The sequence below is a fragment of the Gossypium raimondii genome, chromosome 13 (assembly GCF_025698545.1).
Source record: "Gossypium raimondii isolate GPD5lz chromosome 13, ASM2569854v1, whole genome shotgun sequence".
NCBI lineage: Eukaryota > Viridiplantae > Streptophyta > Magnoliopsida > Malvales > Malvaceae > Gossypium > Gossypium raimondii.
Genome location: NC_068577.1, coordinates 21,204,841 through 21,225,016, shown reverse-complemented (window position 1 = coordinate 21,225,016; position 20,176 = coordinate 21,204,841). Strand labels below are relative to the sequence as shown.

General features: G+C 34.0%; 1 protein-coding gene across 1 annotated transcript; it reads right to left on the bottom strand.

Moving 5' to 3' along the window:
* Positions 1 to 18,882: 18,882 nt before the first annotated feature.
* LOC105765375 (uncharacterized) lies at positions 18,883 to 19,758 on the bottom strand. The gene has a single exon (XM_012584435.2). The coding sequence runs from the start codon at positions 19,756 to 19,758 to the stop codon at positions 18,883 to 18,885; it is 876 nt and encodes a 291-aa protein (XP_012439889.2).
* Between the last annotated feature and the right edge of the window lie 418 nt (positions 19,759 to 20,176).

Genomic DNA, 20,176 nt, shown 5'->3' with positions numbered 1-20,176 from the left:
GGTGTTATTACACAATTTACTTAACAAAATTTTGTAAATAACTTTCTTAAACTTTTAACTCAAGACATTTTTCACAACTTATCAAAATTCATTATCATTAAAGAAACAAGTAAATATAGTTAAACATAATAAATATAGTTAAACATAATACACCATCTCTATAATAATCTATTACAATATATAAGTTTAATAAAATAGACTCGTATGGTGAAGTCCTACAATACGCCACTTGACTAAACAAGTCCACTGTATGCATAGTTTCCCTTTCGCGCTTCTCTGGCATGCTCCTGGGTTATCGTTTCTAGCGAACACACTTAAATAAAAATACCTGAAAAATAAACATAACACTAGTAAGTTTAGAGGAACATAGTGAAATTGGTCACAACGTAGCTTCTTAACTTATCATGATGAATTTCTCATCTTGAGTACTCGTATTTCCTCATATCTATCTTCGATGGATACATTCACATTGTCAATTATTTGATCGTGTACTTATATGAAATTTACGATTCTTAACGTATCATCATTCATCTAACTGCTTGGCTATCCTCGGATCTTAACAAATAATACAACCTTTTTTCTTTTCCCTTTATACAATTTCGAACAGTTACTCTAAACAGTTAATCATAGACATTATTCTTGGCAGACAACACTTACTATTCATAATTTTGGCGTATTCCCATATTGATCTTATAATCTGACTCAACCCAAAACATACTCGTATTGATGAGAAACATTTCAGATCATTCATAATAATTCTACACGTCTCTATTACATCACACAAGTCCTACAAGATAATGAACAACTCATATTCCCTCAAGTCTCAGAACAAGACATGATATTATTCACATATAATAAATACTAGATAACTCAGATTTCCACCTTAATATATGTAACAGTCCGTTTTCAGTGGTGTCAAAAATAATGATTTTAAGACCACGATTTTGATAAGTGAGTTAGTATTTTAATGTTTATTAAATGTTTATATGGATATATTAGGGTCATATTAAATTTTCATTAAGAAATTTTGAGGTTTAGATAGTTAATTAGGTAAAAGGACTAAACCGTAAAATATGTAAAAGTTTTTTATTAGTTAAATGGATTAAATGGATTTGGAAATGTAAATTAATGGGCTTAGCTGGTAAATATGCCATGTATAATGTTAGTGGAGAATATTGGACAAGGTAGTGTTAAAGTTTAAACTAATTAAGTAAAGATAATTTAGTAATTAATCAAATAAATGTTAAAACAAATAACAAATGCTATCATATTTCTTTTGCTTTCACCTTGTTCAATTGAAACCTCCATGAATGATAAGTTTGAAGTTTGTTTAGGGTTTAATCAATTACATGGTATGATTTTGTGGCTTGTTTTTAATAATTTTTATGTTTTTGAGCACGTTTTAGCTTAGTCTAGTTAGCCCGGAGGTTAATTTGTAAAATTGTTAAGGGTTGAGGGACTTACCATGAATGAATTTGATGTGTTTGCAAAGTTGATTAATAGAATATTAACTTTTATTGTTGAATAAGCTTCTTTTGTTCAGAGATTTTTAGTGATTTTGAGTATTATAGGTTAAATTGTTGAAACTATAAAATTCGTTGGTATTAATGTGAAATCTTGGTAAAAATGGGCTGTATGGAACCTCTAGTAAAATCGGTTAGCATGGTTAAGGTTAAAAAAAGGGTTAAATTGCGAGTTTTTGGTTTAGGGACTAAATGGCACAAAAGTTTAAATGTTAGGGGTAATTTTGTAATTTTACATTAAAGTGGGTTGTAAGCTAGAATAAATGATATTAAGTTATTTGAATGATTTAATTGAATGAAGTTATTATTTATATCAAGAAAGAATCAACCGGACTTGAATCATGGAAAAAATAAAGTCTTGGATTAGTCATCGACTTTCTTTTATAAATCGTTTGGTTAAGGTAAGTTCGTATGAGTTATAAACCAATTTACTATTGTTTGGATTGAATATTAGTTACTGTTATGTTGGATATAACTTACTTTGGTAATATTACGATGTTTTGGATATTTGATGATTTAATTGTTCCATTTAAACCTTGAGAATGCTTAGGATACAAATGACATGTCATTAGAGATTATATGGTTTCGGGTGCTAGTCTTGGATGTCCTACCAATGGCTGAGGTCTTGCATTTGTTGTGGGTTCTCCATAACTTATGTGAGCAGCATCATACAGCTAACATCCCGACCTACAGCTCGTATGAGCAAACCCATTTCACAGCTCGTGTGAGCATTATTGAGAAGGTTATAGTTACATGAAAAGGAACACTTTGTGTGAGCATTCCTGAGTATTCGATGTTATTCTATATGGTTCAACGAGTAAGCAAAGGTTAATGGAAAGACATGTATAAAAACTTATTGTTGCTAATGATCATGTGAAATGGAAAGATGAATATGTGTAAATGAATTGAAGAGGAAGAAAATTTATCATGTGATGAAAGATAGATGTATGGAATTCATTTCCTAATGTATGCTATGTTTCATAGATGTTATGATTTTAAGTTATCTACTAACTATATGGATTGTGGTGAATAGGAAAGCATAATGTCTAAATGATTTAATTAGGATGGTTGAATGATTTATCATTTGATGTTTGGTAAGTTTGAGTTTCTCTTGTACGAGCTTACTAAGCATTAGTGCTTACATAGTCGTTTTTTCTCTGTTTTGTAGATCATCGGTTGGAATATTGTCGGAGCCTTATCACACTATCTGTCGATCACTTTGGTAGTTTTGATTTTTTTTTGGCTAAGGTTATAAATGTCATGTATGCCCGCTTATATGTAATAGGTGTTTTGAATATGCTATTTGATCAACTTGAGATGGTTTTGTTTTTATGTACATGTTTGTTTGGTCTTGTAATGCTTCGGCAAGTTTTTGTCTTTTGATCCCTTTTAAGTGTATTGTAAATATATGGTTAGGGACTTATTCCTATATGATTGAAATGGTTAAATGATGTGTGAATATGGTGATGTATGTTTAGGTTATAATGTGATTTTGAATGAAATCAATTGGTGTGAATTGTGGTGGTGCCTTTGAATGGCATATTGGTTAGAACTTATAGGTGGATTGTTTTGGTAAGTTTTGAGTGTGTTTGGAGAGTGTTTTGATCAAAAGAATGAATGTGTAAATTGTGTGTCTTGGTGTGCAAGAATTGGTTTTATGATGGCTTATTTCAGGGGCTAAACTTGGAGCACATGGCCTGGGACACGGGCTATCACATGGCCGTGTGCCACACACGGTCACCTCACACAGCCATGTATCATCATTATTTTAGGTTTAGCTTACACACGGTTTGAGACACAGTCTATAACACAACTGTGTGTCTCAAAACAGTTTATGGCACAGTCTAGCACATGCCCTGTGACACTATCGTATTTTGAAAAATTAATTTTAAAGATTTTGAATAATTATTAGTGAAAATAATCAATTTGTGTTGGAAAAGAATTTTAAAATAATTTTTATTGGGGATAATTTGAGTAAAATTTAAATATTAATTAAATATAATTTAATTGTAAAAGAAAAGAGAAAATTTAGAGTATTTATATGGCAAATAAATCTTAAAATTTGGAATTTTGGAGGGAAAGGATTAAATGGTAAAGTAAGGAAAATGTGGGAGTGACCATTAGGCAAATTTCCCAATTTTTAAATTTCTGGTGGGTGGGGTTTTTAAACTAATGTATCTAGCCCACTTTTCACACATTTTACATCAGATTAGAGAGCTTTAAAATTTGATTTCCTTGCATGATTTTAAAGATCTATCATCAGAGAATAGATCCAACCAATTTCCTTCTCAAAATACTCTCTCAATTCACCCGAAATTATTGTCAAAAGTAGCCAAAAATATTCTGAAATTTCTCAAGTTTCTTGAATCAAGATTTTCAATCAACGAATTTAGAGCGAATCAAAGGTAATCTTCAATCCTAAACTTGTTTTTATGATGATTAAAAAACAATTTTACATGATTTGAGAGTCAATTAAAGGATTTTTATCATTTTCATCTTCTTCCAAAAACACATGGTTCTTTAATGGTGGATCTTGAATTGTGAGAGGAAATCCACAAATCAATGGATGTTCCAACTCAAAATGGATCTATTAAAATGTTTTTGATCTTATTTATCAAGATCAAACATGATTTGTGAGGTAATTTAAAGAAATTTGAATTTCATCATCTTCATGAACAGATTTTCCAGAATTTTGTGAAATTGATTTGTAGATGAAATTGATGCTTAGTATAAATGTATTTGGTCTAGTATTGATGATTGAAAGTGTTTAGAAGGGCTGGAGATATCAATTTTGTGAGGAATCGAGTTTTCGACTTGATGTTACAAATTTGGTAAGGTATATTTGTGAGAGGATTTCGATTAGTATAGTTAATTAAAATTCATGTTTATTATAGCATTGGAAATGTGGTAATGTGTACTTTATCCCTGTTGAAGCTTCGAATCTTGAAGAGAACTGAGCTAATCGAAATTGAAGCTTGGATTTGCTTAGTTGATAATTTGTTTGTGGTAGAATAAATTGTGTGGTGAGTATTTCTAAGGGCTATTTGGTGAATTGACCCTCATTTATGTTTAATTAGTAGCTTAATTAATGATTTTAATTGATTAATTATGCTTGAATGACTGATTTTTGCAAGATTGACATTATATGTACAAGAGTTGATTTTTTATTGAATAATGGTAAGTAAGCATTTAGGTGGTTTTGTGCAATTTAATTAGGATAATTATATTGATGATTAAAGCATGTTTACTGGAGTTTTGATCATGATATATTGGTGGTACAACTGGTATTTGAACACTGGAAAATGGAAAATAAAAAGCTTGATTTAATTGGATGTTAAATGGCTATGTTACACGTTACACATAAGCATTTTGTTACATTAAATTGAGCACAATAATGACTGATTTATATGCTACGTTTGACCGAATATATTGGAAACATCCATGGTGGATCCATTGGATATAGTTGCCATGCCATAGGATATGTGAGTACTCACATTTACTTGTGACATTGTGAGCATATGGCTCTAGGTGGACTAATTTTTTTGGAGTAGATAAGGGAGTATTGAGCATGAGTCTCCACTCATTGGGTTATTTGAGGCACTATAAGGGAGTGTGTGCTTCAGCCCACTCAACTCAGTGGACTGCATTTGATATTTGTGGGAGTTCAGTGATCCGTTTAACTGATGTATGATCACCCGATTAAGCCATGAGAAGTGTATGCCAATTTATTTATGTGTGATTATTGTTATATCATTCAATGTTTGTAAGGCATGAATAGTTGATTCTTGATATTGATAAAACATATGGAAATTTGACATGTTTCTTTATTATGGCTGATAATTGGTGATTGATGGGATGTGATTTAAGCATGATTTGGATGTTGATTTACTAGTCATTTTTATTAGCATTCACTGAGCTTTTTAAAGCTCACATCCTCACAATTCGTGTAGATAATTTTTGAGCTTGAGGAGCCAAGCAAGAGAGTTCCAAGAGATTTAGGCTTGGTAGAGACTTTACTATACAATTTAGAGACTGTAATAGGGCACTGTGGAACTCTCGGGAAATAGTTTAATTTTTTTGTAATTAGACTTTGGACATTGGCCATTTTATTTTGGATGGTTTTATAATAATTTTGAGGCATGTTTGAGTTTAATTATTGAATGATTTAGGGTGTATTGTTGCTTGATAACATGGTGATTGATAACTTGGTGTGTGAAGCATGAAATTTATAATAACGATTGTTTAAATGAAGCTGTCATGGAGTGATTTACTAGCGACTTACTAATAATCAAATCCTATGTTACGAAAAATCATAAAATATTTTAATGAGAGAAATTAAATAATTAGATTAAATAAACAAGACAAATAAACAAACGACTAAACAAATAAAACCAATTAGGAACATTAACTCATTTTAGGGTTTGGAATTAACTTTGGAGTAGGGTTTTAGAGTGGATTAGTTACCAATTAACCAATTATTGTCTCTCAGCCTCTAACTAATTAACCAATTGGTTGATACTCACTTATCTTCTGATCTCACTTTCTAAACCAGGATAACTACAATTTACTCGGTTTGACTCATCTCTCGATGTCATCTCACCTATGGTTACTTGCTAGGTTTTTCAAGCCTAGGGTTTAAGAACGCATAATATATACAAACTAATTCTCTCAAGAAACCCTAAATCCTCTATTAATCACGACACCATCCACTCGTTAACCTCCCCTAAGGGATTTAGCCACTCATGTTACTCCTAATCTTAATCTCAATTGAAATAAACAAGTAAAGAACACGAATAAATCAAAGAGAGATGACAACCAGATACTTCGGAAACCCAATGCCAAGTGCTGAGAGGAGGTCTCGATGGTGATTGTCTTCTTGGCTTCTCCCCAAGAAAAAACGACAAGGACATGCTTAGCATGTATACTATCATTTTTGCACCAATTGGCGTTGTATCCATCGAGATTTAAAATGATTTTGTGAAGAGTCTCTTCCGGTTGTGAGGTACTAATAGAAATCCCTCGTAAGGTTGGATTGTGGGGAAATGGAATAACCCATAATATAATCTAATTCTGTCATTTGGCCAAAGTCAATCAAATTTTATTGGGGAAGGTATCCTTAAGTTCTAAGAGATTCATGTAGGACCGAAAGGTTAGAAGTGATATTTTTTTCGACGAAACGGTAGCCTTCAGTTAAAGGAAAGATTGAACCATTCCACAAGAATTGTGGCATAAAGGAAAAAGGAATTTGAAACAGGGGATGAAAAAAGGGAAAAAGGATTTAATGAAAGAAAGATTTCTGGCATGTCTAATTTATAGGAAAAATCAATCTTGCACGAGAAGCTAGATCGGTGGAAACCATTCGATTACTCAAAATAAGGTAACGACAATTGACGTAGGAAATAAATGGTGGAACGACATCAATAAATGCGGAAGAACATGCATGGTAAGTTAGACTAACAACTTACATTCGCCAATACGAGCTTAACAATTGTCCAAAAGAAATTGCGAACATTCACACTTAAGTGTTTGACTACCAAAAAAAATTAAAATTAATTTTCGTCCTTAAAAGCAAGTAAATGTCGATTTCTAAGGAGATTTTCGAGGGATATGCCAGCAAAAGGAGGCATTCGAAACCTAAGAAGAAAGTAGAATTGTTTTTTAAGAAGTGGTGGCTGCAAACAACCATCTTGCTCTGACAATATAACTTTGAGAAGGATGAGAAATTTTGAGGAAAAAATTTCCTAAGTGGGGGAGAGTTGTAGCACACCGCCTAACGAAATATTAGTGTCTAGATTCTATTTAAGTAAATAAGGCAAATGATATAAATTTCGAATAGAGATAGTGTTAGAACTTGACCAATTATTGGAACCCTTTTGAGCACACCTGTGATGCCCGTATGTTGGCGGACACTAGGTTGGAGCATAATGGTCAAGAAGTGTGTTTGGTGAGGAAAGATTTGCTTGAAAGATTTGCCTGAAAGATTTGCCTAAAAGCTTTGATATCACATTGAGTGGGAAAACTCCATTATGAATAATGGAAATTATCTTTATGATGTGAGTTTACATCAGTAGTGTGGAGTATTCCATAAGGTTGGCTTTTAGCCAGTCAAGATGGGAGGAACAATAGTCAGGAACCAACTAAAAGAGAATCGCGATAGCTAAATACCAAAGGTAGGTACTTGATTAGATTTGTAGATTTTGATAAGACCACCTAATGACTGATGCGACGTACAACAAGTTTCAGTAAAGACTTGGGTTGAGTTAAGTGTTGAAGGTAGGGTAAGGAGAAAATATCTTCTCTCTTCCTTTTCTTGAGATAATAGGACTAGAAGAAAGGTGAGGTATTCCTCTAAGCTAAGTCTGAGACCACATTGTTTGAACCAGATTCCCTTAAAAGTAGGGAGATGCCCGATAATTGGGCGAGCTCTGAATTTAATAAGTAATCTAAGTATTACTTCAACGGGTGAAGTGTTGTCTACCCTACCGATTCTTTTGGTGTGTTAAGTGGGTAAGTAACCAATATTGGACTAAGGCAAGAAATAGAAAGGAATAAATCAATAGGAAAAAGAAGTCTAGTAATTTATTAAGGAAACTTTGATAATAGGGTCGTCACCAAAAAGGCATGACGCGCTAAATGTGATTATTTAAGATACCAACTACGCTCTAACATAAAGACTAAGGAAAAATGATGGATTGAGGCCTAAAGGTATGTTATGTAAATACAAATATTCCCGTACACGTCTCGTTATAGCTACCAGGCAATCATGAGGTAGATTGTAAGGATTGAGACACATGTCAAATATCCATAAGGACAAAGGTAAAGTATTAAGGTAACCCAGGTAAAAAATGGGGGACCTTTCTCCTTTTTCTTGAAGAAATAATCTCTGTTTATAAAAAAGGAGGAGAAACGAAGAGAATTCCTCTCATCCTTCAAGCTGAGTTGAAGATATGAATCTAGGCTCTAAGATGCCCCTTGTTAAGGAAAGATCTACAACCTTACATACTAAGCTATTAAGAAGTAGGTCGGTCATGAGTAAGTCAGATGTGAACGAGTCTGTCAAGTATGAGTCTGCATGAAGTGTTTATGTCTGTCTCTGAAGTCATCTAAAGGGGTCTTTCAGGACTAAAGATGCGAATCTCTAAAAGGAAAAGTCCATGGCACTTTGAAGATCATATAGTGTAAGACCAGGGTTGGGCGATTGCATCATATGAAATATGTAAAGGACGATTGGGTGAGTACCAACGTTGAGGGGCAAACCTTACGACTGTGAGTTTAGGCAAATCCCTATTGTCAAAAACACCAATTTTTGTATAAGTGAGCCTTTATGGTTATTTGTGTGAAAAGAAACCCTTTGTGGTGAGCTCTGTTAAAAGGAAGTCTTTATGGTGATCTCTGTTAAAAGGAAGTCTTTATGGTGATCTCTGTTAAAAAGAAGCCTTTATGGTCATCTCTGTTAAAAGAATGTCTTTGTGGCTATCTCAGTTAAATGAATGCCTTGTGGTAAACTCTGTTAAAAGGATGCCTTGTGGCAAGACTTTGAAAGGAAAGTCTCTATGGCTAACTTTGGAAAGGAACGCCTTTGTGGCAGAATCTGAAGAATAGATCTCATGATGACCATATGAAGACAAAGCCTTTGGTCAGACATTAAATGAATGGTGAACTCTATATAGCTACAAGTGATCAATAGAAAGGCTAGTGTGCGCCAGAGTACTTGGCGAGGCAAAGATGTGAGCTAAAAGTAAGTACAGAGAATGCACTTAAGTAAGAAAGATATGGGCAAATTCTTATATAACTAAGATAATGATAAAACTAATGAGTATGGAATAAGTTATTAAGTTTGATAATAAATAACTAAATAGGTTAAGGATTATGTAAAGGTAAGATTTAAGAAATGATATAGAAAGTAATGATATGTTAAGTATAGTACGTACAAGAGAAGGAAAATGATTTTGAAGAAAAAAGATGACAGTCTTAGTATTGTACCCACTAAAAAAGGTAGAAAGGTCAAGAAATACTCTAAGGATGTGCAAAACAACATGTGCAATGTAGAATGAATGAAAAAGGTATCTTAAGGTTTAGCTCGCTAAGTTTTTAAGAACATACAAAAGTTGTTTCTGTTTTTAGGCCTGCAAAGGCATGTACGGCGAGACGATGCGAAGCAAGTGGCGCGCTAGGCTTTTATGCATATAGAGTAAAACAAGTGGTGTGTCAAAGTTTGCGCTAAATTTCATTAAGTAGTATTCCAAAGTATACCCAGTAGTCTAAAAGATAAATTAGGAAAGTCTGAAATCTTATTGTGCCGAAGTGATAACCATACATTGCATTTTACAAGAAATTTTGTGGTAGCCATAGATAGTCATTTGTACATAGGCGAAATGTAAATGTAGCCATACAATGTACGCCATAAAAAACTCTGTTATACGAAGATAGACATTTATATCAATGAATGAAAAGGAAAATTTCAAACAGCTACATGTAAATTTTGCATGTCAATTCTAAAGAAAGTCCTTGTCCATGGCACATTATGGAAAAGGCGGATGAGCCACATTTATCGACTAGGGTTTTTACGTGTCCCAGGGTGATGATGGTCAAACCTCACACAATTGTGAGTTTAGGGAAATCCATATCGCAATTACGATAGTTCAATTTTAATGCCTAGGTGGCATCCGAACAAAGCCTTTGTAGATTTTCCAGTAATGCCTTTATGGCATATTCTGTCTGGCCTTTATGGCGTATTTTGTTCGGGCCTTGTGGTGTACTTTTCTAAGTCTATGTAGGGAATTATGTATCGCCCTTGTGGTAAGTTCTGGATATAGTCTGAGAAGTTCTCCGATTAAAAAGTCTCTAATAAGGATATGATATGTATGAAGTTATTTTGGTTTGAATATTTCTGTGAAGTAATCGAATGGATTTGTATGTTCAGAGAGGTTATCCATTATGGTCATTTGTCAGTTTAACGTATGGACGTATAGTTAGTTATAAGAGTTATGAAAATGTCCATTGGTTTGATCTCATCCGTGTTATGTAGGGTTGAGAAATCTTAGTTGTGGGTATCCATCATATTTGAATAGTATCATGTTTTGACTCTGGAATTATCTGATATTTGCGCCATCTGTCTATTTGGGTATTGTTCTGTTTTGTAACAAGAGTTGTGAGGAATACTTCTGAATGACTTGATAGTTTAGTATCCATATGAGTTTTGTTGTGTATTAAAATAGAAAATGATTCGGTTGGTATATTGATGGTATTTAACTCCATGTGGGAATTCGCCAAAAGAATAAGTATTTTCCAATGAACAGTATCTATGAAAATTTGTTCTGGGATAATCGTTATAAGTTTTCTGAATAGAGAATAAGAAGAAAAAGAAGAAGTATTAAATGGTATGATTTGAAGTAAGCCAATAGGTCAAGTTAGGGATGATTCGTTAAGAATGGTAACTAGCGTCTAAGTATATAATTGTTTAATTTACAATGTGATGGTATCCACTAAAGAAATATATAGAAAATCCGAATATTCAAGATGAAGAATCCAATAAGAAAGGTTAAAAGGTACGTTGTGTCCAATCTCAATCTCACTAATTTCCTCAAACTTACAAATGTTATGGTTATGTTTCAGGTACTGCTATATAACTGAGTTCGTCTGGAGAGACAATGCTAGAGAGACAATGCTAGAGAAGTAGTGGGAAGAAATATTATACATAGAGTGGACATCTTTTGATAGTGGCGTATTGTAGGATTATGCGCTAAAGAGTCTATCTTTAGCTAACCTAAGTGTTGTAATAAGTTTTAACAAAATTGATGTAATGTATTGTTTTAATTTTTTCCTTTGTTTTTTAAAATTGAGTCATTCAATAACATGAAAAGAAAAATGTTTTAAGTAAAGTGGGGGTGCTTGTTAACTGTTTTGAAAATTTTGTTAAGCAATACATGAAGTAGCATTCGAGATCTGGACCCAGTGAATCCGATCTGGTTGAGGGCATTACACTCTCTTTGAATCTTTAATTAGTTTCCCAAGAATCCTTCTTCAAGGCTGCAAAAATCCCTCCTTTATTTTCGAAAATCCTTAACTTTGATCTCCTGATCCTATTGATAGATGGCCATTGCTTGTTGATATGTCGCTCCTCTTTTTGGTTGCTACCCTTTCACCATTTGAATTGACGATCCGCCACCTGGAACTCGCCGACTGGACTCAAACGACGAAGATAAACCCCTTCATCTTCTTTCTTTTTTTTATGCTTTTTCATTTTTATTTTCTATTTTTATTTTCATTTTTTTTCTTCTCTTTGTTGTTGTTACATTAGTTTAGTTATGGTTGGTCTTTTTCTTTGGTTTTTTTTTTTTGTAAAAAAAAGTTATGTGCTAGGTGGTAGCGTAACACCCCTAACCCGTATCCGTCGCCGAAACATGGTTACAGAGAACTACCGAAGTTTTCAAATCATATCATTAAACATATTAAAACCAAGTCAAGACATACATATTGTCCCTTACACGAGCCCTCGAGGCCCTAAATACGTGTTAGAAACAAGTCAGGACTAAATCGAAAACTCAGAGAATTTTTTAGAAAACATTGAAAATATTCAACACTGCAGGGGTCACACGGCCATGTAGGCATTCGAAGTAGAGACACATGGCCATAGCCCAGCCCGTGCCTATGCTCGTGTAACTCATTGACTTGCGTCACATGGCTAAGCCACTCGCTCGTGTGCTAGGCCGTGTACCCTTCGAAAAAAACCTTACACGCCCATGTGCCAAGCCGTGTGCTAGGCTGTGTAATAGCCTAACTTGCAACCTTTTGAAAGCTACAGGGGCACACAGTTGTGTCACCTGGCCGTGTGTCACACACGGCTGAGACACACGCCCGTGTCTATGCTCGCAAGGACGAAAATAGGCCATTTTACAAGCCATTTTTCTCACCCAACTTAGCACATACCTACAACCAAAATTACACATATACACAAGCCATAACAAGGCATCAAAATCATGCATAAACAAGTCATATACATATGGTATAATATCATACAACCAATATGCCCAAAAGCACCTCAAATGACAACATCAAAACAAGTAACAATATAAACAAAAATTGATCAAATGATCAAATAAGGCTTAAAATTTTTTATACCATACTGTACCATTTAGTTTACCTATCAAAAACATACCAAAAGGTACTAAATATGTCATTCAAGAATTATCACCAAGTAATCATATAATTCACTTATAACTAATGCATCGAATCACCACATTCACATGCTTCATAATGACACCTACCATATGCATATTTGAACTATCATTCCATCATCTATCTTTCAAACATAACTAGCCAAGCATAAACCATTTTAAGGCTAATATTTACTTGCCAAATCTATATCTATTACACCACCAAAATACCAAAACTTAAGCCAAACCAAATGGTCATTTCAACTTCAAAACACATGGTCAACATTAGCCAAAATACCTATACATGCCATTATAACCAAAATTAAATAATCGAAAGTACCAAAAGAGCCGATGGATAGTGTGATATAGCTCTGACAAGCTTCCAACCTGAACGAGCTTCTGATTCACTATAAAACATGAAAAATAACACAGAATAAGCATTTAAGCTTAGTAAGTTCGTATAACTTAAAACATAACTTACCATTTAATCACAAAATAGGTAAGATAAACATAGCATATCCTAACATAATTTGGCCAAATGCCTAAGGATATATACACCCACCATGTTAGCCATGTAAATACATATACAAACCAATAATCATGGATGAGCACAACAATTGATTAAGTTTCATAGACATGTATCATCTAATTCAATTTCTCATATACCATGTAACAACATTTCCATATAATTCATATGTATCCTTGTAATACTCCGTAATGAACCCTTACCATTTCATATTAGAATAATGCCTGTTGAACCATTAGAATATTGTTGGATACCCAGGATAGCTCACACATAGTGTGTTAACTCATATAACTGTAATTCGTCAAGTCTTGTACATGTATGCTCACACGAGCTGTAATCAGAACGCTCATATGAGCTATGGGTCGAAATATAGCTACACGATGTTGCTCACACGAGCTATGGAGTATCCACAACACATGCCAGACCTCAGCCATCGGTAGGATGTTCAGGACCAGCACCCGAATCATGTAAACCCCAATGACATGTCATTTGTATCCTACGAATTTTTAAGGTTCAAACGGGGCTCAGTAATCATCGTACATCATTGGATATATGATCGGTATGTATGTATAGCAATTCACAGTACAATTAAAATTCAATTAAAACATATATGCACGATTTAATTACACGAACTTACTTCGACGAGTATACGTGATATAGAGGTGATTAACTCGAGACTTTCTCTTTGGCTCGATCTAAAGCCATACAAGGTCTGTCTTGATCTATACAGATAAATTTAGCTTAATTTAATATGTATTTTAATCAATTTAACCAAAAACCATACTTTGACAAAATTACCATTTTGCCCCTATACTTTTAATTTCTTTGCAATTTAGTCCCTAGCTCATAAAAATGGAAATTTATGAAATTTCACCACAACCCACTATAGTTGAATATCAATTAGGTTCGTAGAAAGCCCTACATTTCATTTATTTCACAATTTCACCATGTAAAATTTCTATTTTTTAATTCAATCCCTATTTGACAATTTCATCAAAAATCTCTTTACAAAAGTTGCTTATCTATCAACAACTATCCATTTTCTATCATCAAACATCAAAACTCATGTATATTCATTAATGGTAAAAGCCTAATAATTTCACAATTTCACAAATTAGTCCCTGGGCTAGCTAGATTAAGCTACAACGATCTCAAAAACATAGAAATCATTAAAAACGGGACAAAAATACATACCAATGGAAGGTATTTAGGGTTGCTGAAACTTCAAGCTTCCATTGATACTATTTTATTTTCATATTTGGTTGAATATGAAAGTAAAAGATGATGATTTGTTTTTATTTTATTTAATTTATCATTTGTTTACCCATTTATTAATTTAAACTTTAAATACATTAAATTTTACAAAAATGCCAAGCCATGAACATCCGCTATCGTTATTTATGGTCTAATTACCATATAAGGACTCTTACTTTAAATTTCTATATCTATTTAATACTTTTAGCTACTGGAACTCAACTTTTGTGCTTTACGCGATTTAGTCCTTTTTATCAAATTGAGCATGTAAACGATAAAATTTCTTAACAAAATTTTTATACGGTATTACTATCATGCTGTAGAGAATAAAATAATAATAAAATAAATTTTTTGACTTCATATTTGTGGTCCTGAAACCACTGTTCTGATTTCACTGAAAACGGGCTGTTATAGGTAGTGACAGCAACGAGTTTCCATTTAGTTGACAGTGGAATGAGTGTAGTGGGAGCTTTTTGGTTGGAGCAATAGGGCTGCAGTGGTAACGAGGGAGGTAGTGGGTACGATGAGGAAGTTTGGTGATTTGAGATTGATGGTAAGAAGAGATTAATGGTGGTTATGAAGGTGGTTTTAGGTTTTGATTATGGTGTCAAGAGGGGTAAATGTGGTGATGGTGTTGGAGGCTTGGTTTCAATTGAGGGAAGGATCTGAGAGTGTTTATTGGTGATGAAGGCTAAGTTGCTACACATTAAGAAAAATCAACCCCAACCACTTCAATCAAGAACTCAATCATGTCAAGCAACAATTGCTTCAACTTCACAGTTTAGAAGAACGAAAAATAGTTTCTTATTTGTTATTAATATGTATTACATGAAAACGAAAAAAGTTTAATGGTAGTATCCAATTTGCAAATTTTTTTAAATTTAGAATTACTAAATTGAAAAAAATTATAATGACCAAAATAGAACAAACTCTATTTTTGAGTGACCTTTTGAGCACGACTATATTCTATGACACTCAATAAAACTGCATTTATTGTGGCCCTATAATTTTTGTCCAGTTATAAAAGCAACAAAATAACTTTAAAAACATCATTGATTATGACGATTAAAATAGTGGGCTATACAAGGGAACAAAATTCCTCTACCCTTACTTGGTGCCCCATTTCCTACCCCACCAATAACTATTTGTTATGTGGCACAATTCATTCAGTTCCTAGATTATTTTCCCTTTCTCCTCGTAGTTCATTTGTCCTATTTGGTTTCTCTTATTCTTTTACTTTTTAAAAAAAAAATTTTGATCATTGTTTAGTTTTCAAATATGGGTATATGATAGTTGTAATTATTTAATTTGATAAAATATTTACATAAAAAACTTTGAAACACAATTATATAACCCCTAAAACCAAACCTGAATTCACATAATCCATAAAACCAAAAACAAATTGAAAAGTATGACTTAAGGCATCATCTAATTTCACAGCTTGAAGTGAAGGACTATAAATGGGACACGTAGAACCCCAACAGTCATATTTTCTAGTGTGGGATAAGGAAACAAAGAGTAATGAAGCAAGAATTTCCAAGCCTATTTCAAAAGGTAAAGGACTGAAAGAATGGAGAAGTACTTTCCATGCTTGTAAAGTTAAAAGAAAATTGTATGTTTTACAACTCTCCTGTACTCATTTTTTAAAAGCAAATTAAGATATTGTAAACTCAAAGTTATAAAGGATTTTTCTAGTAATTTTTACCACCTTTTTACTTAAAATAATATTAATATTGAGTATTTATTAATTAATTAAGTGAAGTTTACTTGAATGTTAATAATGGACAAGAATTTATAATATAAAGTTTTCGAATTTGTGCTTTTTTATATGATTTTGTGCATAAAATTAAAGTATTTCATGTTATTTATTAATATGTTAAATTTACTTATGCAGAGGGACCATAGAGTTGAGTTTATTATAATGTTGCATGGACATGAGCTATTATTCTCATATGTTTGATGACAAGACCAAGCTTAATGGGTCATCAAGATGCCACCTTGACCCAATAAAAAAAATTATACATGTTGGTCAAGTCTACAAGATAGTTGGGTCATTAACCGTCCAGTTCAAGAGAAGAGAGGCCTAATTTGGCAACCACAATTAGGCAGCTAAGAAATCAATCTTGGGACAATTATTTGAAGGTCCTCACACTTGGAAGAACATTGGAAATCGGCACAAGATTTGCTTGAGAAACCGTCCACCCCTTGTATGATTCAAGCATGATTTCATGCTTAAGTCAAGCAATCAAACCACCTTCTCTTCCACATATCACGGTCGACCATAGGAGGGAGAAATCCAAAGGATTGTTGATGCGATTTTTAGTAAACTCTCCCACCTACTTCAAGTATAAATACCACACCTATCTCACATTTTCAATCATCCCTTACTTATCCCTTCATCCTTCATTTTCACAACATTCTTCATTCCCTCTCTTGCTTTCTTTATCCACCACGCCTATCATTCCATTTTTCCCTTGAAGAGATCATCTCTTGGCCAGCCACCTTGAGGAGTCATTAGCAAATGTGCAACAGGAGGAGCGGAGGAAAACACCTTCAATCAAAGTCCGCGAGACTACCGAATTGAAATAGAGTTTATTCTTTCCTTGCTTTTTGTTTCAAATTAATTATGTTCGCGATATATTTTGTGATCTTAACATCAAAAATGGTAGCTTAAATCTGTTTAGCTAGGTTAATTGCATTTATTCAATGAGATTTGTTTGATTTATGTTTATAGTGTTTGTGCCTCAGCCGATCATATTTTCAAGTATGTATTTCATTCATACGTGATTGGATGCATTAGAATTAGCTGAGCGATCCTAACCAGACGACGGCTAGTGGACGTAATAATTGAAAAGTGCATGCTTAATTTAGATCCTAATCCGACAAATTGAAGGTTCATAACAACTTTAACGAGCTCTATTATCTTGCATAGTTTTTAGGTTTATGTGATTAAACTGTTTCAAACCTAACACGTTCCTGTTACTTTACATAAATACTAAGAAACCCTTAGTTTAATGTGGTAAGTTAAATGCATGTTTCACTAAGTAAAAGATTCCGAAAGGACTTAATTTAGTTTCCAAACTCATGAAAGATCGAGTTGCCATGGAATGTTTTTCTAACACTGTTAAGCATGATGAAAATGAGTCAAGTTGATTAATGTAGTTATCCTAGCCTATTCAAGTTATTGATTGTTGAAGTTGTGTTTTTGCTGCTAAATTGATTCATACATTTAGATAATTTGCATACTTAGATTGCAATTGCATTAGGGATCAATTTTGCATCTAATTAAATTAATCTAGTTTAATGATCATCACTAAAATTATTGTGTTTTTATCACAAAATTGTTAACTTATAATTTTACAATTAATCGATTAATATATACAGTTCCTATGGAGACGATAACTCATTTACTTACTTATTACTTGAATAACTGTGCACACTTGCACAAACTGAACGTTAGAGATATGAAGAAAAAAAAAGTCGGATAAGAATAGAATAAACTATGAGGAAAAATCAGAAAAGAAAATCATTTCTTTTAGTTTATTGTGCCACATGGCAAATAACTATTAGTCGGGCAGGAAATAGGACACCAAGTACGGGCAAAGGATTTGATGAGTGGTTAAAGAAAGACAATTCTTTTGATGTAAGCGTGTGCAGATGACAATACATAAAACGCGCTCAATTACCAAATTCTTGGTAAAGAAACTGAAAGACAAGTTCATTTCTAGTCTCAATTAAAGTAAAAATTGGCATTCAGTCCCTTCTTTTTCCCTTCTTCCAAAAGGGCTTGTAAAAGAATTAACCAATCGAGTATATTAACTCAAAAAAAGGAAACAGGCCTAGGCAAACCTAGTATAAATTGAAATTATAATGATAAACAAATACCGACATTGGTTTCATTATAACCAACATCAGCCATCGTGCCTCTCCCGTCGACCCTCGTACCTATATATACAACTCAATCCTACCAAAACCTCCACAATTGCCGCCTCTGTTTTCTCCAAATCCGAGAAATGCAATGTTTGCATCAACAATGCTGTCGGCTCCGAATCCAGTTTTTGTTGCTGCGAGTCACTCTCTTGTTGCCATCTCAACGTATCATGTGCCACTGGTGCCAACCACCCTATTATCTCCCCCAAGGCTTCTTTCCACCCTTGTGCCAAACCTTGTCCTTCATCACTCTCCTCCACATCCTTGCTCAAATGGCCTTTCAGCTTCCTTCTCAAAGCGTGTTTCAAGCTTATTGGCAACATCTCGTACATGTTCTCCCGTGATTCGTTGCTGATGCTTGTTGTTGAGTAGAAACAACTTTCTGCCTTAATGATTATGTTTGCATAATGAAGAGCAAGCCCTGCTGCTCCTACAGTGTTGCCTGGAGCCGATTGTATCAAACTTTTGTTTTTGGGTTCGGTCCTCGAAGCTTTCATGATTGGACCTGATAGACATAGTTGGCCACTGTGAGAACGTCTGGTCTTGGGTTGGTCCAGGAAGCTTTCATGATTGGACCTGATTTTGAGGCATGTTCCGTGTACTTCTCTTTATCTACGAGGAGGCAATAACTGGTCTCTGGATAAACCTTCTTGTGTAAAGCTTTTCTTTTTGGAATATAGATGCATGTAAGACTTGGAACAAAGGGTCCAAAAATGGTACATATTCTAGCGTAAATCACGAAGACGATTCGAGCCATTAACCCAACACTTGTATCAAATGTTTGGCTCCACAGGGAAATTTGTCTGAAATGTAGAACCTGTTTTCTTTGGAAATTGATTTCCTCGTTGAAGTAATCAATGTTGATCTTCGGTTTCTGCATTTTCTTCTCTGATACTTCCAATTCGTTGAGGGCAACCAATGATGCGTGTAGAGCAGATGTCGCATTCGCGTATTTCTCCATCTTTTCAATGGCTTTTCCAACATTTCTGGAGTTAAAATCAACGTTGCCGACATCAATAATTCCCTGTTTCTTGTTGTGGTAAGCGATTTCAAACCTGTTGAGTTCGTCACCGATGCATTGTTTACTCAGACGAGAAACTACGACAACGGCATGACCCAGATCCTCGAGCTTCTCTTTACACGCAAGGCCAAGAAGATAGCTTTCATCCATGGAGTTCAAAAACGCAACGCCGAGGGATTTCATGGGACCTTTCCGGAGTTTAAACATCTCATCATCAGACAAAGACTTATAAAGTGCGACAAGGCGAGACATAGTTTTCGCTGCCTCGAAGGCTAAGATTTGAAGCGTGGACTTGTTGGGAGAGAAAGGGCCACCAGCTTTATCAACCGCTGCACTGAGCCACGCCATGGACTCCACAATCCTGGCAGCGTGTGAGCCTACTCGCCACCGGTTGGTATGCTGGTTTTGGTGCAGCCAACGTTGTCAGGATTGATTCTTTTAATATCTTACGTTGTTCTGAGTTGGCTGGTATGGTAGGACATTTGAGTACACTGATTGTAGGGATACTTCCAAGCTTCTTCAATGGAACGCGCTTATTATAAATATAATAATAATTTCGTGTGTGAATGTAGGACAGAGGCAAAGAAATGGACATTTTCTTCATGTTTTACGATTAAGCTTTTCCTGCCGCATGGGACAATATTTTTATTTCGGTTTAATTCCGGTTTTAATTCTTTTATATTGCTAAAATTTGAGATTTATTCTTTTATTTAAATTTGACATGATTTGATTCATTTACTTTTATAATGTTATTAATAAGTTAACA